Source organism: Bubalus kerabau, chromosome 12 (genome assembly GCF_029407905.1).
Source record: "Bubalus kerabau isolate K-KA32 ecotype Philippines breed swamp buffalo chromosome 12, PCC_UOA_SB_1v2, whole genome shotgun sequence".
NCBI classification, from domain to species: domain Eukaryota; kingdom Metazoa; phylum Chordata; class Mammalia; order Artiodactyla; family Bovidae; genus Bubalus; species Bubalus kerabau.
In genome coordinates, this window is record NC_073635.1 from 49393468 (window position 1) to 49412168 (window position 18701).

Here is an 18701-nt window from a genome sequence, read left to right on the forward strand (position 1 = left end):
CAGGAATCAAACCCAGGTCTCCTGCATTGCAGGCAGATGCTTTACCATCTGAGCCACCAGGGAAGCCCATGATGCTACTGTAAGTGGAATCTATTTCTTTTTCAGAAATTTTGTTGCTTACAGAAATGCTACTGAATTTTGTATATGTTGATATTGTATCTTGCAACTTTATTGAATTCACTGATCATCTATCAGTCTTTTGAGTCTTTCAAATTTTCTCTATATAAAATCAAGGCATCTGCAAATAAAGACAATTTTACATCTTCCTTTCCAACTGGGGTAACTTATTTCTTTATCTTACATGATTGCTCTAGCTAGTACTTCTAGTACTATAGTGAATATAAGTGGTACGAGTAGGCACTCTTGACTTATTTGTCATCTTAAAGGAAAAGCTTTCGAACTTTCAACACTGAATATGATGTTAGCTGTGGGCCTGTCACATTTTTATTGAGATATGTTCCTTCTAGGCCTAATTTGCTAACATTTCTTATCATGGATGGATGCTGATTTGGAAGAAGGCAATTTCAAATGAAAGATATAATCTGGAAAATCATTTGTAAGTAGCACCATCTTCCCAAATGACGCTAGTGATAAAGAACCCGCCTGTCAATGCAGAAGACATAAGAGACCTGAGTTTGATCCCTGGGTTGGGAAGATTCCCTGGAGAAGGGAATGGCAACTCACTCCAGTATTCTTGCCTGGAGAAGCCCATGAACAGAGGAGTATGGTGGGCTAGAGTCCATGGGGTCACAGAGTCAGACACAAATGAAGCAACTTAGCATACACACACGTGAAGGTCAGTGGGCAGAAAGACATAATGTACATTTATGTGAAAGTAACAGGAGCAATGGAAGAAGGAAAGTAAGAAATTGTACGTGCTGTGCAGCTATATAGGGTTATGAGTCACATGCCTCTGTATCAGACTTTAAGAAATGGAAATGGTTTAACATATTGTTATTTTCTTAGTATTAATGTGTGACTTTTGTATTATGTCTAGTATGCAGTACAAGGTAAGTTTAAATAAATACCACAAAGTGATAGCTAGCACTTGATAACTGTTGAAATCCATGGGATTTTTTTTTTATCCTACAATTTATACCTGAACTTTCCTATGAAACAGCCAAAGGTAAAAGCCTCTCATAGTCATCCTATCCTATCCTTGAAGAAAGCCAAGATTGCAGCTGCAAAGAGGACAGCATTTGACAGCAATCATATGCCATACAGGGCTGAGATGAATATTATGCCTGTGGTAGGAAAATCTGGCTTGTTTTTTTTTTTGTCCCAGTGATCAGTTTCAATTTTCTAATTATCATTTTAAAGTTGATTCTTAAAACAATTTTGGTTCTGGAAACTGATGATAGCTAGACTTGCACAAAAAAATCTAGCTTCTTTATAATTTTTTATCCTTAGGGGTTTAAAAAAAAATTAAACTTTATAGACAGATGAATGTGTCTAAGCATTGACCTTTGCCTTATAGTCAAAGCAGTGCACTAATGAAAATAATTGCCCCAAATTAATGTTCAAAATAGGACTGCCACTGCAATTATACAATTTGACCAACCTTTATTGTTTTCCTCTTCATATGGATATTCATTCATCCATTTGTTTCTAGAGTCACATTGATCCTGAAAGAAAAGCACACAAAAAATTAATGAGAACTGCTAAGGGGTTAATATCTAAAATATATAAATAGTTCATACAACTCAACATCAAAAACACAAGTAACCCAATTAAAAATGGGCAGGAGATCTGAGTAGACATTTTACAAAGAGGGCATGCAGATAAAAACAGGCTCATGAAAAGGTGCTAACCACCAGGGAAATGTAAATTAAAAACCACAATAAAATATTACCTCATACCTGTTAGCATGACTATCATCAAAAAGAACACAAATAACAAATGTTGGCAAGGGTGAGGAGAAAAGGGAACCCTTGTATACTGTTGGTGGGAATGTACATTGGTACAGACACTGTAGAAAATAGTATGAAGGTTCCTCAAAAAACTAAAATTCGATCTACCATATGACCCAGTAAATGCACTCCAGGATATATTCAAAAACAAAACAAAACACTAACTCAAAAAGATACATGAACCCCAAAGTTCATGGCAGCATTATTTATAATAATGCAATTAATCGCAAAGATAAGGAAGCAATCTGAATGACCATCAACAGATGAATGGATAAAGAAGATGTGGCATACATATGCAATGAAAAACGACTGAGCCATAAAGAATGGAATTTTGCCATTTATAACAACATGGATGAACTTGGAGGGTATTATGCTAAGTGAAATACGTCAGACAGAGAAAGGCTGGGTGATATCACTTACATGTGGAATCTAAATAATACAACAACCTACCGAAGATAAAAAAGCAGCAGACTCCCAGATAAAGACAACAAACTAGTGGTTCTCAGCATGGAGAGGGAAGCGGTACGGGATTCAGAAGTATAAACTATTATTATAAAATAAACTACAAGGTTATGTTGTATGACACAGGGAATATAGACAAACCTTATAACTATATAAATGGAGTGTAACCTTTAAAAGTTGTGACTCACTATACTGTACACCGGTAACTTGTGTAATATTGCACTTCAGCTGTACTTCAATTTTAAAATGATAAAAAGTTGCACGTGTTGATAACATTCTGCCACTGGAGGAAAGAAAAGAAAATCTTGAGTCTGCAATTTTTTTAAGCTCTTGATTAGTGGAGTGACATAATAAAAGGGGTAGCTGAAGAACGGTTTTGGTTTTTGCCTCCTCTTTAGCAGCCATGTAAAGGCGGAAATGGAGAACTGAAGAAACAGGAGCATTCCAGCTATGAAACCGCTGACAGCCCCTGGGCACAAGATATGCAAGTCTGTATAAAGATAAGGGACGGAGAGAAGAAAGAGAGGGACGAAACAGGGACAGAGGATGGGGGTAAAAGGGCGGAAACTGGTTTAAAAGAAACTTTAATATCTGAAAGAGAAGTCACAAATGTTTTAGCTGAAATGGTTGGCTCCATTATTCTTAGCAACTAAGAGATTGTTAAAGAAACATGGTTTTCCAGAGGAAATTGTCTCCTTTCGCCTCTTTATAGTTGATACCTATGTGCAGAATAATTAGTATGAATACTTTTTGGTGACTCCATCTTGGCCAATACCCAAGTAACTTTTTAAAAATTGATTTGAGTTAAAATACGTCACTACTTAAAAATTAAACAAACATAAAGTAAATATTTATGTTGTCTCTAAAAGCTTCCAAATCCCCAAGACCATGTGGATCTCAGCAAACAGAATTAAATATTGCTGGACTGGAGAGTTTCAATTACAATAGACCATTTGCCCCATTTGGATACATCTTAAAAGTCCTCCTATTTATGCCCTCTCAGTATTATGTAACTTGCTTCAGAATTTCCATTTCACGAGGCAAAATTTTTTTTGGCATTCAGTTAAGCCAGCTTATTAGGCAGAGTTCTTTTTGTTTTTTTTCACTTGGAATTACACTCAAGAGGGGACACGCCTTAGAGTTCTTAAGCAGCTCCCATTCTGTGCCAATGCCTACACAGGCAGTATCCAGCCATGTTTCCTCTGCATGTGTTTCCACACATCTGAGCAGAAAATGTGTGGAAACTCATAAAGCCTTAAAAGAAATATACCAGAATGTACATGTTTCATGGGCTTGGTCTGTAAGATGAAGTGGCCTTTAATTTCATTCCAGTTTGAAATCAATCAATTGATCAAGCAATGACTCTTTCTTCCTCCTTCCCCATCTCCTTTCATCTCTCCCTCCATATTATAAAGATATGCCTCTTCTGACTCAAAAACGCATCCTCTAATACACTGTACAGTTTTCAGCACTACTACAAGGGCCACTAAGAAGCAACAGAACATAAATGCAATATTTTAATATGACAAGGACAAACAGAAATATTCTCTTGAAATTCAAAGGATAATTCTTCTGTTTTATATCATGAAATCATAATAGGCTATCTCTTAAAAGATATCCCTTGCTCTAGAAGTTATCTAGAACACCATGTTTCTATCAAATATGTCTTGTCCTTTCTAGTCTTCAAAATGTGTTTCAATCCATCAATTGCAACTTCTCAGCAGAATGTATCAGGTACTTCAAAACTCACTGCAAGCTTACATTCTAGTTCTATAATTTTTTTCACACTTTAATAAACTAAGAACATTTTGACATGACATTCAACTCATTAATGCTTATCTCCAAATTCATAGTACTCCATTATAAAGATACAGGATTATTTACTCTCTCATTTTTGTCTAGTAGTTTACAGTTTTTTACTATTACTGATAATACACATCCTTCTGTGTAAATCATGTACATCAGGACCTCTGCTAGCCTGAAAGATGCCTTTGGGAAACTAGAAAGGATGCCGTCTCTGGGAAGACACAGACAGACTCATCAGGAGGTGGGGCCTGGCCAGGGAAGCCTAGTATAGATTTCTACCACTCACCCCTCAGCCAGGAATCCATATCCTACACCACTGTACTCTGGTGGCCTGGTGTGCACTTTTAATTACTGTCTTAGAATTCAGTTACAGAAGTATCATTCTTGGATCAGAGTAATATAAGCTTTTTTCAGCCTTTCAAAATATATTACTCAACTTGCTTTTTATATACACGCTAGCTTCCCTAGTGGCTCAGATGGTAAAGCATCTGCCTGCAATGCAGGAGGCCCAGGTTCAATCCCTGTGTTGGGCAGATCCCCTGGAGAAGCAAATGGCAACCCACTCCAGTACCCTTGCCTGGAAAATCCCATGGACAGAGGAACCTGGTAGGCTACAGTCCATGGGGTAGCAAAGAGTTGGACACAATCGAGAAACATCACTTTCACACTAATTTCTATGCCCACCAGCAGAAGCAGCACATGCTAACCTAGTTCTATTACCATCTACTTCCCAGGACACAGCCCATTGCCCTGCAAACTTTAGGAGATTAATAAAGGTTTGTCATATGAGTAGGAGAAGCTAAGGAAGAGGAAAGAAAAGGAAACTCCCTTTTATATCAAGTGTGTGGATATTTCCTAACCAAGGAATTTGCATGCATGTGTGCTCAGTCATGTCTGACTCTTTGTGACCCCACAGATTGCCGGCCTCCTCTGTCCATGGGATTTTCCAGGTAAGAATAACTGGAGTGGGTTGCCATTTCCTTCTTGATGGGATCTTCCCAATCCAGGGATGGAAGCTATATCTACTATGTCTCCTGTTCTGCAAGCAGATTCTTTACTGCTGAGCCATTGGGGAAGTCCAACCAAGGAACTAAGGCCTTAACTACATAATCTGTATTTTTTATATGCAATTAAGCTACAGACTACAATAAACATTGAATTTTGTGAGTTATACATAATATTATACATTTTACAGCATTCGAGGATTTGCTAAGTATCCTAATGATAGTATTTGTTCTGAAACCAGTTTTGCAAGTTGAGCACATCAACAATTTTAAGATCCATTTGACAATGATGAGCAGAGGTTAATTTTATATGCAAAGTAACAAGTCAGATAATGGTAGGGTCCTTATAAAACCCCTGAATTAGACTCAAATATTGTGGCATGGCTCTTTGCAGCTTATCGTTGTAACCACCTACAATTTAAAAGTAGACTTCAGTACATATTTTGGCCACCTGATGTGACGAGCCAACTCATTGGAAAAGACTCTGATGTGGGGAAAGATTGAGGGCAAGAGGAGAAGGAGGAAACAGAGGATGAGATGGCTGGATGGCATCATCGACTCAATGAACATGAGTCTGAGCAAACTCCATGAGACAGTGAGGGACAGGGAAGCCTGGTGTGCTGCAGTTCATGAGGTCACAAACAGACACAACTCAGCAACTCAACAACAACAACAGTATATTTTAAACCTGGGGACAGCTTGGTACAATGCTAACTTCTGTTTTCCATTCAACTCAAGCTCTTCAACGAACACTCAAGACTGTCCTTTGCTCTGTGGTGCCCATCCCACACTTTAAGTGGCACAAATGACAGAAAACAAAGACACAGTTTAAGCTTGAGAAAACCTGTCCCTTGTTTCTCCTCTATCATCTGTTAGCATGTGACAGTGAACAACTCAATCAACCTTGAGGCTCAACTTCATTCTCTACAGAAGCAAAGATAATGCGTGATTTACCTATCTATCCTATACACCCCAACTGAAGCAATTTCTGTAATACAACAGTCTGCACTATTATATATGTAAGTACTCGTAAGAATTATCACTCCTTCATCAATGGCCCAAATATTAAACAAGAAAACAACAGAATGTCCCCAAATTAAGACCACCAGATATAATAGAAGGAGCTCCAACTTTATTCCTGCCAAGGGACCCTTGGGTTGTTCCCCAAATCCCCATCAAAACCCAAACCATGATATACAATAGAAAATTGGCATATTTCCAATAAGTTATTATCTCATCAATTTTCTAATTAAAATATGACTAAACTCTGCCGAACAGGTTTGTGAAATTATCCAGTAAATCTTTCCTAAGTCCGGAAGTTTTAACGTCCACTGTCCTCATCAAGAAACTCATCACGCTTGCTTTTGGCCTTCGTTTCCCTGGCTCCAAAAGTGATTCAGGTGAGGAAAAACCAAGGGCAGTCATCTTATTCCAACATGAAAAACACAAGAAGTAACAAAAGGCGTAACATATTTTAGAAAGAATTTTAGATTTACTTTTAAACAAAAATGTTGCTTCCTGGAACCACTCATAAATACTTGTTTATTTTTCTTTTAGTGAAGAGTATTTCTTTTAGTGAAATTCTACTTATACATGTTTCTCTTCAGTAGCTATAAGCAATAAAGAATGACTGTCCACATTCTTCACTTTCTAACTCTTGGTTTCTTCCCTAAGGTTTTCACACATGGCCAGCCAGCTTCGATAAAAATTCAAAGAGAATATCAGCTCAGTGGTAAAGAATCCGCCTGCCGATGCAGGAGACATGGGTTCGATCTCTGGGTCGGCAAGATACTCTGGAGTAGGAAATGGCAACCCACTAGAGTATTCTTGCCTGGAAAATTCCATGGGAAGAGGAGCCTGGTGCACTACAGTTCATGGGGTCACAAAGAGTCAGACATGACTAAGCGACTGAGCACAAACCACGCATCCTAGGTAACAGAGATGACCTTGGCCAGAATGAAAGTGGATGCTCTCCTTCTTAATGAATAAGGAGTTACTTCAGGATGATTACCTCAGAGTACAGGCATCATATTACCCTCCGGTAACAGGCTGCTAGCTCTTCATCACAACTTAAATGATCTATTATGTTCTCAATATTTAAAGGCTACTGTTAATACATTCTTAATACTTCAGGATCCACAAGTACACTTGTTGCTAGTCCCTCTGAGAATCCCTTTATGTATCTTTAAGGAGAGACAGAAAAACACATTTTATAAGTATTTATAGACATCTGACTAGTCAGGGTATTACTCCTTTTTGCCCAGAGGGATTTTAGTTTGCTCTGTTTCAAATAATTGAATCCTAGTGCTGGAATAGTAATCCCATTTGCAATTCCAGATTCAGCTTTACAAAATCACTACTTCATTAGTTGTGATCTTGTGTGTTCAAGCACTGATACAAAAAAAGTCAAGTTATAAAGATGGATATACCATTCAACTCAGTTACTATAACTTTTAGAGCTGATTAGCGAACCCATAGGCAGGCCTGTGCATTTCAGTCTGAGATATTATATAAGAGGATCCAGGTTGGCCTTACTCTGTATCAAGGTTTCTGATCTGTAAATTGCCTTTTTTCATTTAAAGTTATTTCTGTTTCATCTGTCGTGGTGAGTTATCTTGGGAACGAAAAATATTTGAAGGTTAATCTAAATATTTCTGGAGATAAATGCAAATCTAAGTGCTACACTTTCAGAGCTATTTTGACTTAAAATGATAAGACACTAAAGACACAAAGCAGTAAGCCTGTTGCTAGGTGACAGGTGACACCTACAGGATCTTCTCTGAGCCTGTATGGCATGAGACATCCTACTGCTGAGAAAAGACACACGGATCTCCATGGCATACACATCACTCTCTGCAGACAAGCAAACTGAGGTTCAAATATTTTTAAACATAGGCCATAGGCAGTCAGGAAATCACATCTATATGAATATCTTATTTTAAAGATGCTTCTCACAATAAATAGAAAAGGGAAGTTGCTTATTGTCTGTTTTGAGTATATGCGATTCCATGATCTAACATCTATGTATGAAATACACATAATTTTCATGATTTATGAATAAAGATTAAACAGTGATAATTGTTTCCCACTGAGAAATTTTCAAACTTTTAATTGAAGTCACTTCAACAAGTGTTAGGTAGAGTCCATAGAGAAAGCAATGCCTTATAAAAAATAACCCAATTTCTATTCAATTTATTAATACCAGATTATCATATCAAAGATCTGATGAATTAAAAAAGAAAAGCACACAAAGCTTCAATGGAGATTACTTCCTAGATACATTCTATAATTACAAACCTATATTCCAGCATTACCTTCCTTTCTCCAGGAAGAAACTAAGGGACAAAGTTCCACCCCCTATCCTTTGCTCACTGGGTAATACACAGGATGACACAGAAATTTCAGGGATTCTTCTATGCCCAGAATTCTGGGATCTCACATGAATGAATGGCATGTCTACTCCCGTAAGACAGGCTGTGCTGATGGTCATGGAAAAGATGCAGGCACAAATGCCAGAGAGAAGGAACACTTGGAGGTCATGTGACTTGGGGCAGGTTGCTTCACTTTCATGTACTCCCTTTTCATAATTTATTAAGCTGGTAAAATAAAACCTTTGGGCAAGGGGCACCAGAAATGAGAATGTAGACAATATATGGACCGCAGTTCACTACGTGGCACATACTAGTTACTCGACAAATGTCAGTCCCATCCATACTCCCTATGCTTATAATCAAGTGCCCAATCTCCTACTTCCACTTAAACCTCCCCCACAACTAGGAAAAAGCAATGACTTCTCTAGCCCAAGTTGCACTTACTCCATACCACCTTCAACCATGACTGTACGTTTCTTACAGGAAAAGTCCTAAGAATACAGACAACAGGAGCTCCACTCTAGGGCGTCACAGTGAAAGTGTAAGTGTTAGCTGCTCAGCTGTGTCTGACTCTTTGCAACCCCATGGACTATAGCCTGTCAAGTTTCTCTGTCCATGGAATTCTCCAGGGAAGAATACTGGAGTAGCCGTTCCCTTCTCCCAGGGATCTTTCTGACCTAGGGATCGAACCCAGGCCTCCTGGATTGCAGGCAGATTCTTTACCATCTGAGCCAACAGAGAAGCCCCTCTAGGGCATCACAGTATAGTGTCTATAAAAAACCCATTAAGAGAGTTCACTGTTGTAAGGTCATCAATAACTCTTACCCCACAATAACCCCCTTGGACTTGTTCAGTTCAGTTGCTAAGTCGTTTCCAAATCTTTGCGACCCGATGAATTGCAGCACGCCAGGCCTTCATGTCCATCACCATCTCCCGGAGTTCACTCAAACTTACGTTCATCGAGTCGGTGGTGCCATCCAGCCATCTCATCCTCTGTCGTCCCCTTCTCCTCCTGCCCCCAATCCCTCCCAGCATCAGAGTCTTTTCCAATGAGTCAACTCTTCACATGAGGTGGCCAAAGTACTGGAGTTTCATCTTTAGCATCAGTCCTTCCAAAAGAACACCCAGGACTGATCTCCTTTAGAATGGACTGGTTGGATCTCCTTGCAGTCCAAGGGACTCTCAAGTTAGTTACATATAAATCGTTTGAAAATTCTCCATTATAAAATTGCTCTTTCCCATTTCCAGCTCTATGTTTCTCTGAAATTATGCTTCCACCCAGGAAAGGAAAGGAAGGAAAGTCGCTTAGTGGTGTCCGACTCTTTGGGATCCCATGGACTGTAGCCTACCAGGAAGAAAAACAGACAATACAGAAAAAGCAAACTTTCTCAGAACTAAGGAAGGTCCCACATGGAGTATGGTATACCCTGAAGCTTTGCACAATCATTTAAGCACAGAGTTCACTGAATAAACAGCCCATTTTCTGAGGGAGAAGGCAGAGATAAAGCACACTGGCAGAGAAATGACGCTTTCCATCTGTTTTCAGCTTGCATTACATCCAATCATTCCATACAGACAGAGAACAAATAAACCTTTAAAAGAAAGTAACCACAGCAAATGAATTAAGCTTTTCTTGTACATATATTGTGCTCAATATAATGGTTTGAAAAGTACGGTATGCTATGCTCATATTCAAGTGTAATTGCCATTTTACTGGGACTGCATAGTCAAAAATCTGATTTGTATTGCAAAGGAATGACAAGATGATTAAATCTTGTCTTCATATGTCTAATTCACGTGATTTAGATTGCAGCACAAATATGAACGTGTGCAATATGTAGTTGCATGGAAAGCTACTGCATATAACCCTACATTCTGCCAAAAGTAACTGGGCCACACCGGAGTTTCCATTCTCACACGGGAAACAGGGTGGGAGGAGGGGAGTCACTAAGTCTTCCCCTAACTGTATCAGGGTGTGTTTTAAACCATTATCCTTAAGATATGAAAAACTTCTGGGGATCTTAAGAGGCTGGTAGGAGAGAATAACAGGGTCCCAGCTACTTATTAATCTCCACTTCACTTCCCAGCACTTTTTATAAATATAAATGTGGTTGTGTGATTTATACAGAGAAAAGCAAACATCAAGTGTTGAAAACAAATGAAAATAAAATCATGATAAACACACATTTGGTACTATTTATACATGCATAACTCACAAAGTCTAGAAATTTCCACACTACTTTACTTCAATGGGTGTTGTCTGAACATAGCTGGGTGTATATATTATGAGGTAATTACAAATTTTATACACTAAAGAGCAATGACATCGTCAAGACAAATAAGTTGCCTCATTCAGTATGCAGTCAACATACTTGGCTTTCCTATTAATTTCTGCCTTCTATGTTTAGTTTCCCCATGCTAAGAAAGAGAAACCCCATTCAATGCACAGTACACTGTGTGCTTAGGGAGTAAATTTGTTTTCTAGTCCATCACAACAATAGTTGATTAAAATATGTCGCTCTTACCCAGTTTTGATTAACTCATGTGAAATAAAACAAATATTTATTAAATAGTGAGGAAAACATTCCATCAAACTGTAAACCCTGAGTAGGAAAACAAATGGCACCCACTTAATTACAGCTGACATTTAAATGAAATTTGCAATTTCCAAATATTTATCAAGAATTAGAAAATATCCGACTGGAGGTATTTTTAGGACACGTTCACATTCAGTCTTTTCACACAGCTGAACCCAAAGAAGTTTTAACAGAGGCAGATTTTACAATACAACTGAAAGATAGATCAAAGAAGTAAACAGATTTGTTTTACTGGCATTTGTGACATATTGATACAGACACAAGAGAATTAATGTGATATCTGTAATGAATATCTTGTCTTACTGAACAACAGTTTTGACCAGCAAAACTCATTAATCTAGCGTGTACATTCAGATATCATAATCACTGCCCCATGAAGTTCATAATCTGGTTCATAACAGATAGCTGGCTGTCAAAGCACATATATAATCAATAAGTATTTCTCAATGATGAGCAAATTAGTAGACTGTCAAATGTATTACATAACCATATGCTTCTCTCTGCTTCCCTCATAATTAATACCAAAAAATCAAAATACTATTTATTGAGAATAACAAGTGATATATTAGGTGGATTCCTCTCTAGAGGGATCCAAACCACCACTTGAAAAACTAAAAAGTACTGAAATTGGAAGTCAACTCAAATATAATGCAAGCAATAGCTAGTAGGTCTTAATTGAGGGTCTACTGACATTTATTACAGGGTACCTATATTCTGTTATTAATTCATATTGCTGCTAAGTCGCCTCAGTCGTGACCAACTCTGTGCAACCCCATGGAGTGCAGCCTACCAGGCTTCTCCGTCCATGGGATTCTCCAGGCAAGAACACTGGAGTGGGTTGCCATTTCCTTCTCCAATGCATGAAAGTGGAAAGTGAAAGTGAAGTCACTCAGTTGTGTCCGACTCTTAGCGACCCCATGGACTGCGGCCCACCAGGCTCCTCCATCCATGGGATTTTCCAGGCAACAGTACTGAAGTGGGGTGCCATTGCCTTCTCCAATTCATATTAATATATGCCAAAAATTGAGGACATTACAAATCATATATCACAATACCTGACTTAAAGAGGCTCATGGACAACAAAAGGGAGAATATAAACAAGTAAAATAATTATAACAATAATGGATACCATTTAGCGGATGTTCACCACATGTTTAACATGAACTAAGGCTTGGACATAACTTGGTGACTGAACAATGACAACAAAGGCATTATTATAATATTAGTTAATAAATTCATGTACAAGGCATAGCTATTCCAATGACCCGGTATGAATACCTCCATTTTGAATTGAAAGTAAGTGTGATTAAAGTCCATCTCCGCTAACATGTATCAAGTTGAAATCCTAATATCATCATAGGGGCTCTAATGAAAATAATAAAGTATAGCACGAAACTGAGGGAACCCACAGCGAGGAGAAACAAAGCTAAGTCTTGAAGTTAAAGAGGTATATGAGGAATGAGCACGTTTAAACCTGACTCTGAGAACACACACATGTATGTACAGACACACATATATATGACTGAGCATCCCAGCTGACATACCTACACCAGCTAGCCCATGTCACCCAACAAGGAGCTCTGATACAGCAGAGAAGCCTCTACAGTGGAGAGAAGGACCATTTCAAAAGCATAACCAAACCAATCATGAGCCCATAATTTCTAGTGTCTCAGGTGCACATATGTCTTATAATATAAAGGGATTTATATTATGTATTCTAAATCAACAATATTAAAAACATTATGTAAAGAAGCTAATTACATGGCGGAAAATGACTGTAAAAGGCCTTTTTCATGTGTTATGTTCCCCAACTGAAGATATTTCTGACATCACTGACCCTTATGGATATTTCAAAATATTTACTATTCAAATATAAAGCAGTGAAAATACGCCAACAGCGCGCATGTGCGCACACACGCAGTCAAGCACCAGTGAAAACCTGATGAGAAAGGAATTTCTGACGCAAGCATAAGTTATATGAGTAAGTTTTTCTTTTCTAAAAATATTCCAGAAAATTATTTTAAATGATTTTGAAAAATAACAGTATAGCCGAGAATAACAAAGGCATTTTCAAAAACAATCTCAAAACAAAAATTGGCCACCTGCAGACTTGAAGGCCTACTTGAATACAAACATAAAACTATTTACATATAAACATCAGAATTAGTCTGATATATATATAATACATGGATTAATCATTTATAATTGCCAAGAAATGTTCTCAAGTAAAATAACTTTATCAAATAACTATTGGGAGTAAATGACAAAGTGCTCACAGGTATTTCCCCAATATGTATGGAAAATCTATTCTTATACTTTAATTCAACTACACTATCAAAAAACCATCAGACTTTACAAGGATAGTTCTTAAATTCTCTGACTTTATTCCCAAAAGGATGTCAAAATACTACTTCATTTATCATATATTTTTGATGATGGCAAACCACTTCAGTATTCTTGTCCTGAGAATCCCATGAGCAGTATGAAAAGGGAAAAAGATACAAACACTGAAAGATGAGTCCCCCAGGTGGATAGGTGTCCAAGATGCTAATGGGGAAGAGCTGAGAAATAGCTACAGAAAGAATGAACAGGCTGAGCAAAACCAGAAAGGACGCTCAGTTGTGGATGTGTCTGGTGTGAAAATAAAGTCCAATGCTGTAAAGAGCAATACTGCATAGGAACTTGGAATGTTAGGTTCATGAGTCAAGGTTAACTGGATGTAGTTAAACATGAGATGGCAAGAGTGAACATCAACATATTAGGAATCAATGAACTGAAATAGACGGGAATGGGCAAATTTAATTCAGATGACCATTGTATCTACTACCGCAGTAAGATTCCTTAGAAGGAATGGAGTACCCCTCATAGTCAACATGAGTCTGAAAGGCAGTACATGGTTGCAGTCTCAAAAATGACGGAATGAACTCAGTTCGTTTCCAAGGCAAACCATTCAGTATCACAGTAATCCAAGTCTTTGCCCCACCACTAATACTGAAGAAACCTAAGTTGAAAGCTTTTATGAAGACCTTCAAGACCTCCTAGATCTAATACCAAAAAAGATGTTCTTTTCATGATAGGGGAATAGAATGCAAAAGTAGGAAGTCAAGAGATGCCTGGAATAACAGGCAAGTTTGGTCTCAGAGTACAAAATGAAGCAGGGCAAAGACTATCAGAATTTAGACAAGAGAACGCACTGGTCATACCACACACCCTCTTCCAACACAAGAGACAATTCTACACATGGACATCATCAGATGGTCAATACCAAAATCATAGCAATTTTATTCTTTGCAGTGAAGATGGGAGAACCTCTATACTCAGCAAAAACAAGACCTGGAGCTGACTGTGATTCAAACCATTAGCTCCTTATTGCAAAATTCAGGCTCAAATTGAAGAAAGTAGGGAAACCACTAAGCTATTCAGGTATGATACAAATCAAATCCCTTACAATTATACAGCGGAGGTGACAAGCAGATTCAAGTGACTAGATCTGGTAGACAGAGTGCCTGAACAACTATGGACGTAGGTTCATAACACTGCACAGAAAGTGATGACCAAAACCATCCCCCAGAGTGGGGTGGGGGGGGAGAATGCAAGAAGGCAAAGTGGTTGTTTGAGAAGGCCTGACAAATAGCTGAGAAAAGAAGAGAAGCAAAAGGCAAAGGAGAAAGGGAAGGATATAACCAACTTAATGCAGAGTTCCTGAGACTAGCAAGGAGAGATAAAGTCTTTTTAAGTGAATAATACAAAAGAACAGAGGAACACAACAGAATGGGAAAGACCAGAGAGATCTTCAAGAAAACTGGAGATCCCAAGGGAACATTTCATGCACAGACGGGCACAATAAAGGACAAAAACAGCAAGGACCTAACAGAAGCAAAAGTGATTAAGAAGATGTGGCACGAATATACAGAAGAACTATATAAACTGTGGAAAATTCTGAAAGAGATGGCAATACCAGACCACCTGACCTGCCTCTTGAGAAACCAGTATGCAGGTCAGGAAGCAACAGTTAGAACTGGACATGGAACACAGACTGGTTCCAAATAGGAAAAGGAGTACGACAAGTATTGTCACCCTGCTTATTTAACTTCTATGCAGAGTCATCATTGGAAATGCTGTGCTGGAAGAAGCACAAGTTGGAATAAAGATTGCCGGGAGAAATATCAATAACCTCAGACATGCAGATGACACCACCCTTACAGCAGAAAGTGAAGAGGAACTAAAAAGCCTCTTGATGAAAGTGAAAGAGGAGAGTGAAAAAAGCTGGCTTAAAGCTCAACATTCAGAAAACTAAGATCATGAAATCCGGTACCATCACTTCATGGTAAACAGATGGGGAAACAGTGGAAAGAGTGGCTGACTTTATTTTTCTGAGCTCCAAAATCATGACAGATGGTGATTGCAGCCATGAAATTAAAAGACACTTACTCCTTGGAAGGAAGGTTATAACCAACCTAGGCAGCATACTAAAAAGCAGAGACATTACTTTGTCAACAAAGGTCTGTCTAGTCAAAGCTATGGTTATTCCAGTGGTCACGTATAGATGTGAGAGTTGGACTATAAAGTAAGCTGAGCTCCAAAGAATTGATGCTTCTGAACTGTGGTGTTGGAGAAGACTCTTGAGAGTCCCTTGGACTGTAAGGAGATCCAACCAGTCCATCCTAAAGGAAATCAGTCCTGGGTGTTCTTTGGAAGGACTGATGTTGAAACTGAAACTCCAATACTTTGACCACCTGATGCGAAGAACTGACTCATTTGAAAAGACCCTGATGCTGGAAAAGATTGAGGGCAGGAGAAGAGGATGACAAAGGATGAGATGGTTGGATGGCATCACCGACTCAATAGACATGGGTATGGGTGGACTCCAGGAGTTGGTGATGGACAGGGAGGCCTAGCATGCTGTGGTTCATGGCATCGCAAAGAGTTGGACAAGACTGAACGACTGAACTGAATATAAAAAAGACCTTCATGACCCAGATAACCATGATGGTGTGATCACCCACCTAGAACCAGAGATCCTGGAGTGTGAAGTCAAGTGGGCCTTAAGGATTACTATGAACAAAGCTAGTGACAGTGAGAGAATTCAAGCTGAGCCATTTCAAATCCTAAAAGATAATGCTGTCAAAGTGCTGCATTCAATATGCCAGTAAGTGTGGAAAACTCAGCACTGGCCACAGTACTGAGAAAGGTCAGTTTTCTTTACAATCCCAAAGAAAGACAATGCCAAAAAATGTTCAAGTTACCATACAATTGCACTCATTTCACATATTAGCAAGATTATGTTCAAAATCCTTCAAGCTAGGCTTCAGCATTTTGTGATCTGAGAATTTCCAGACGTAAAAACTGAATTTAGAAAATGCAAGGGAACCAGAGGTCAAACTGCCAACACCAGCAGGATCATAGAAAAATCAAGGAAATTTAAAAAAAAAAAATCTACTTTTGCTTCATTGCCTATGCTTCAAAAGCTTTTGACTGTGCTAATTACAACAAACTGTGGAAAATTCTTAAAGAGATGGGAATACCAGACCACCTTACCTGCCTGAGAAACCCATATGCAGTTCAAGAAGCAACAGTTAGAACTGGACATGGAATAACAGACTGGTTCAAAATTGTAAAGGAACACGCCAAAGCTATATATCGGCACCCTGCTTATTTAACTTATATGCAGAGTACATCATGTGAAATGCTGGGCTGGAGGACTCACAAGCTGGAATAAAGACTGCCTGGATAAATATCAACAAACTCAGATATGCAGAAGATAACAATTTAAGGGGAGAAAGTAAAAATGAAGTAAAGAATCTCTTGATGAAGGTGAAACAGGAAAGCGAAAAACCTAGCTTAAAACTCAACATTCAAAAAATTACGATCACAGCATAAAGTCCCATCACTTCATGGCATACAGATGGGGAAAAAGTGGAAACTATCAGAGTTCATTTTCCTGGACTCCAACATCACTGCGGATGGTGATTGCAGCCACAAAATTAAAAGACGCTTGCTCCTGGGAAGAAAAGCTATAACAAATCTAGACAGTGTATTACAAAGCAGAGACATCACTTTGCCAACAAAGGTCCATATAGCCAAAGGTATGGTTTTTCCAGTAGTCATGTACGGATGTGAGTGTTGGACCATAGAAAAGGCTGAGTGCTGAAGAAGTGCGCTTTCGAACTGTTGTGCTGGAGAAGACTCTTGAGAGTCCCTTGGACAGCGAGGAGATCAAGCCAGTCAATCCTAAAGGAAATCAGTTCTGAATATTCATTGGAAGGACTGGTGCTGAAGCTCCAATACTTTGGCCACTTGACGCGAAGAGCCGACTCCTTGGAAAAGACCCTGATGCTGGGAAAGACTGAGGGCAAGAGGAGAAGGGGGTGACAGACGATGTGATGGTTGGATGGCATTACTGACTCAATGGATATGAGCTTGAGCAAACTCAGGCAGACAGTGAAGGACAGGGAAGCCTGGTGTGCTGCAGTCCCTAGGGTCACTAAGAGTTGGAAATGACTGAGCAACTGAACGCAACAATCATATATATTAAGATTAACAATGGCTGGAGATGGCACACTGCTATTTGGGTAACTACTGAGCCTGCAAAAAAGGAATGGTAAAACCAGGTGTTGTGGTTTTACACATACTTCACCTCTGCAGAAAGTCATGGTGTGAAGGATGAAAATAACTGCATTTCAATTCATGAGAACCTAATAGATGACAACTCAACCAAATACATAACAACTATTAATCCAGAGCAGCGCTATGAAGTACGCACATGACTCTACTAGTCAACTTGAATTTGAAAAGAACATTCAGTGAACACAACTGTCACACAAGAGCAAGCCATATACCATTAACATTTTGAAGGTCTTTCTATTGTTAATATTTGAAGATCTTTCTGCAAACTATTGAAAGTCTATTTCTCTATTACTATTTGGAGACTTTGTCCAAAACTTCCTTCACTGTGACGGCTGCTGGTTGATAACTTACATAATGAACATTTATTTAATTTTCACTCACAAGCTTCAAACTTCAATATACTTCAACCCTCAGGTTCAAATGCTTGATGGCATACACGCCCACCCCAGCTAGCCTTTTAAAGGTTTTTATTTCATTGAGGGGCTTTAACCTTCCCTCACCACATCCGGGTTCTAATTTTCTACTCTTTTCTACCATATGCTTGCATCTTCTCCCTCTCCTTAAAAATATTCAGATAATCTCCATCTCAGTTCTAACATTCAGGCAGTTCTACTACAACTCCACGTAACTAGAAAGCAGTTTCTATCCTTCCTCAGACATAGGATCACAACTTATTCACTCTACTGTGATCCACCTCCCCCTGTCTTGAAATGGTCTCTCTGATAACTGATGTTTATTTAGCAACTCCACTTGGAAATACAATCTCCCTCCCCCATTTCAATGAGGTCTCGGATTCTTCTCTCCAATTTCTGTGCTACCATTGGCTGTCTTTTGAACAGTCTACCTCCCTACAGAGGGATATCTTACAAAAATTCCCCTTAATTTTACAAAAGCCTTTTCTCTCTTAGGAAGTTCCCCTACCAG

General features: G+C 38.7%; 1 protein-coding gene across 9 annotated transcripts in view; it reads right to left on the reverse strand.

The window, feature by feature from the left end:
- KLF12 (KLF transcription factor 12) overlaps positions 1-18701 on the reverse strand; it is a 534567-nt gene that overhangs the window by 363953 nt on the left and 151913 nt on the right. For all 9 annotated transcript variants that reach the window (XM_055542650.1, XM_055542645.1, XM_055542653.1 and 6 more), the window contains one exon: positions 1562-1625. In XM_055542650.1, the coding sequence (XP_055398625.1) occupies positions 1562-1594 (33 nt within the window). In that variant the 5' untranslated portion in view covers positions 1595-1625. Of the gene's footprint in view, positions 1-1561; positions 1626-18701 lie in introns of those variants that run through there.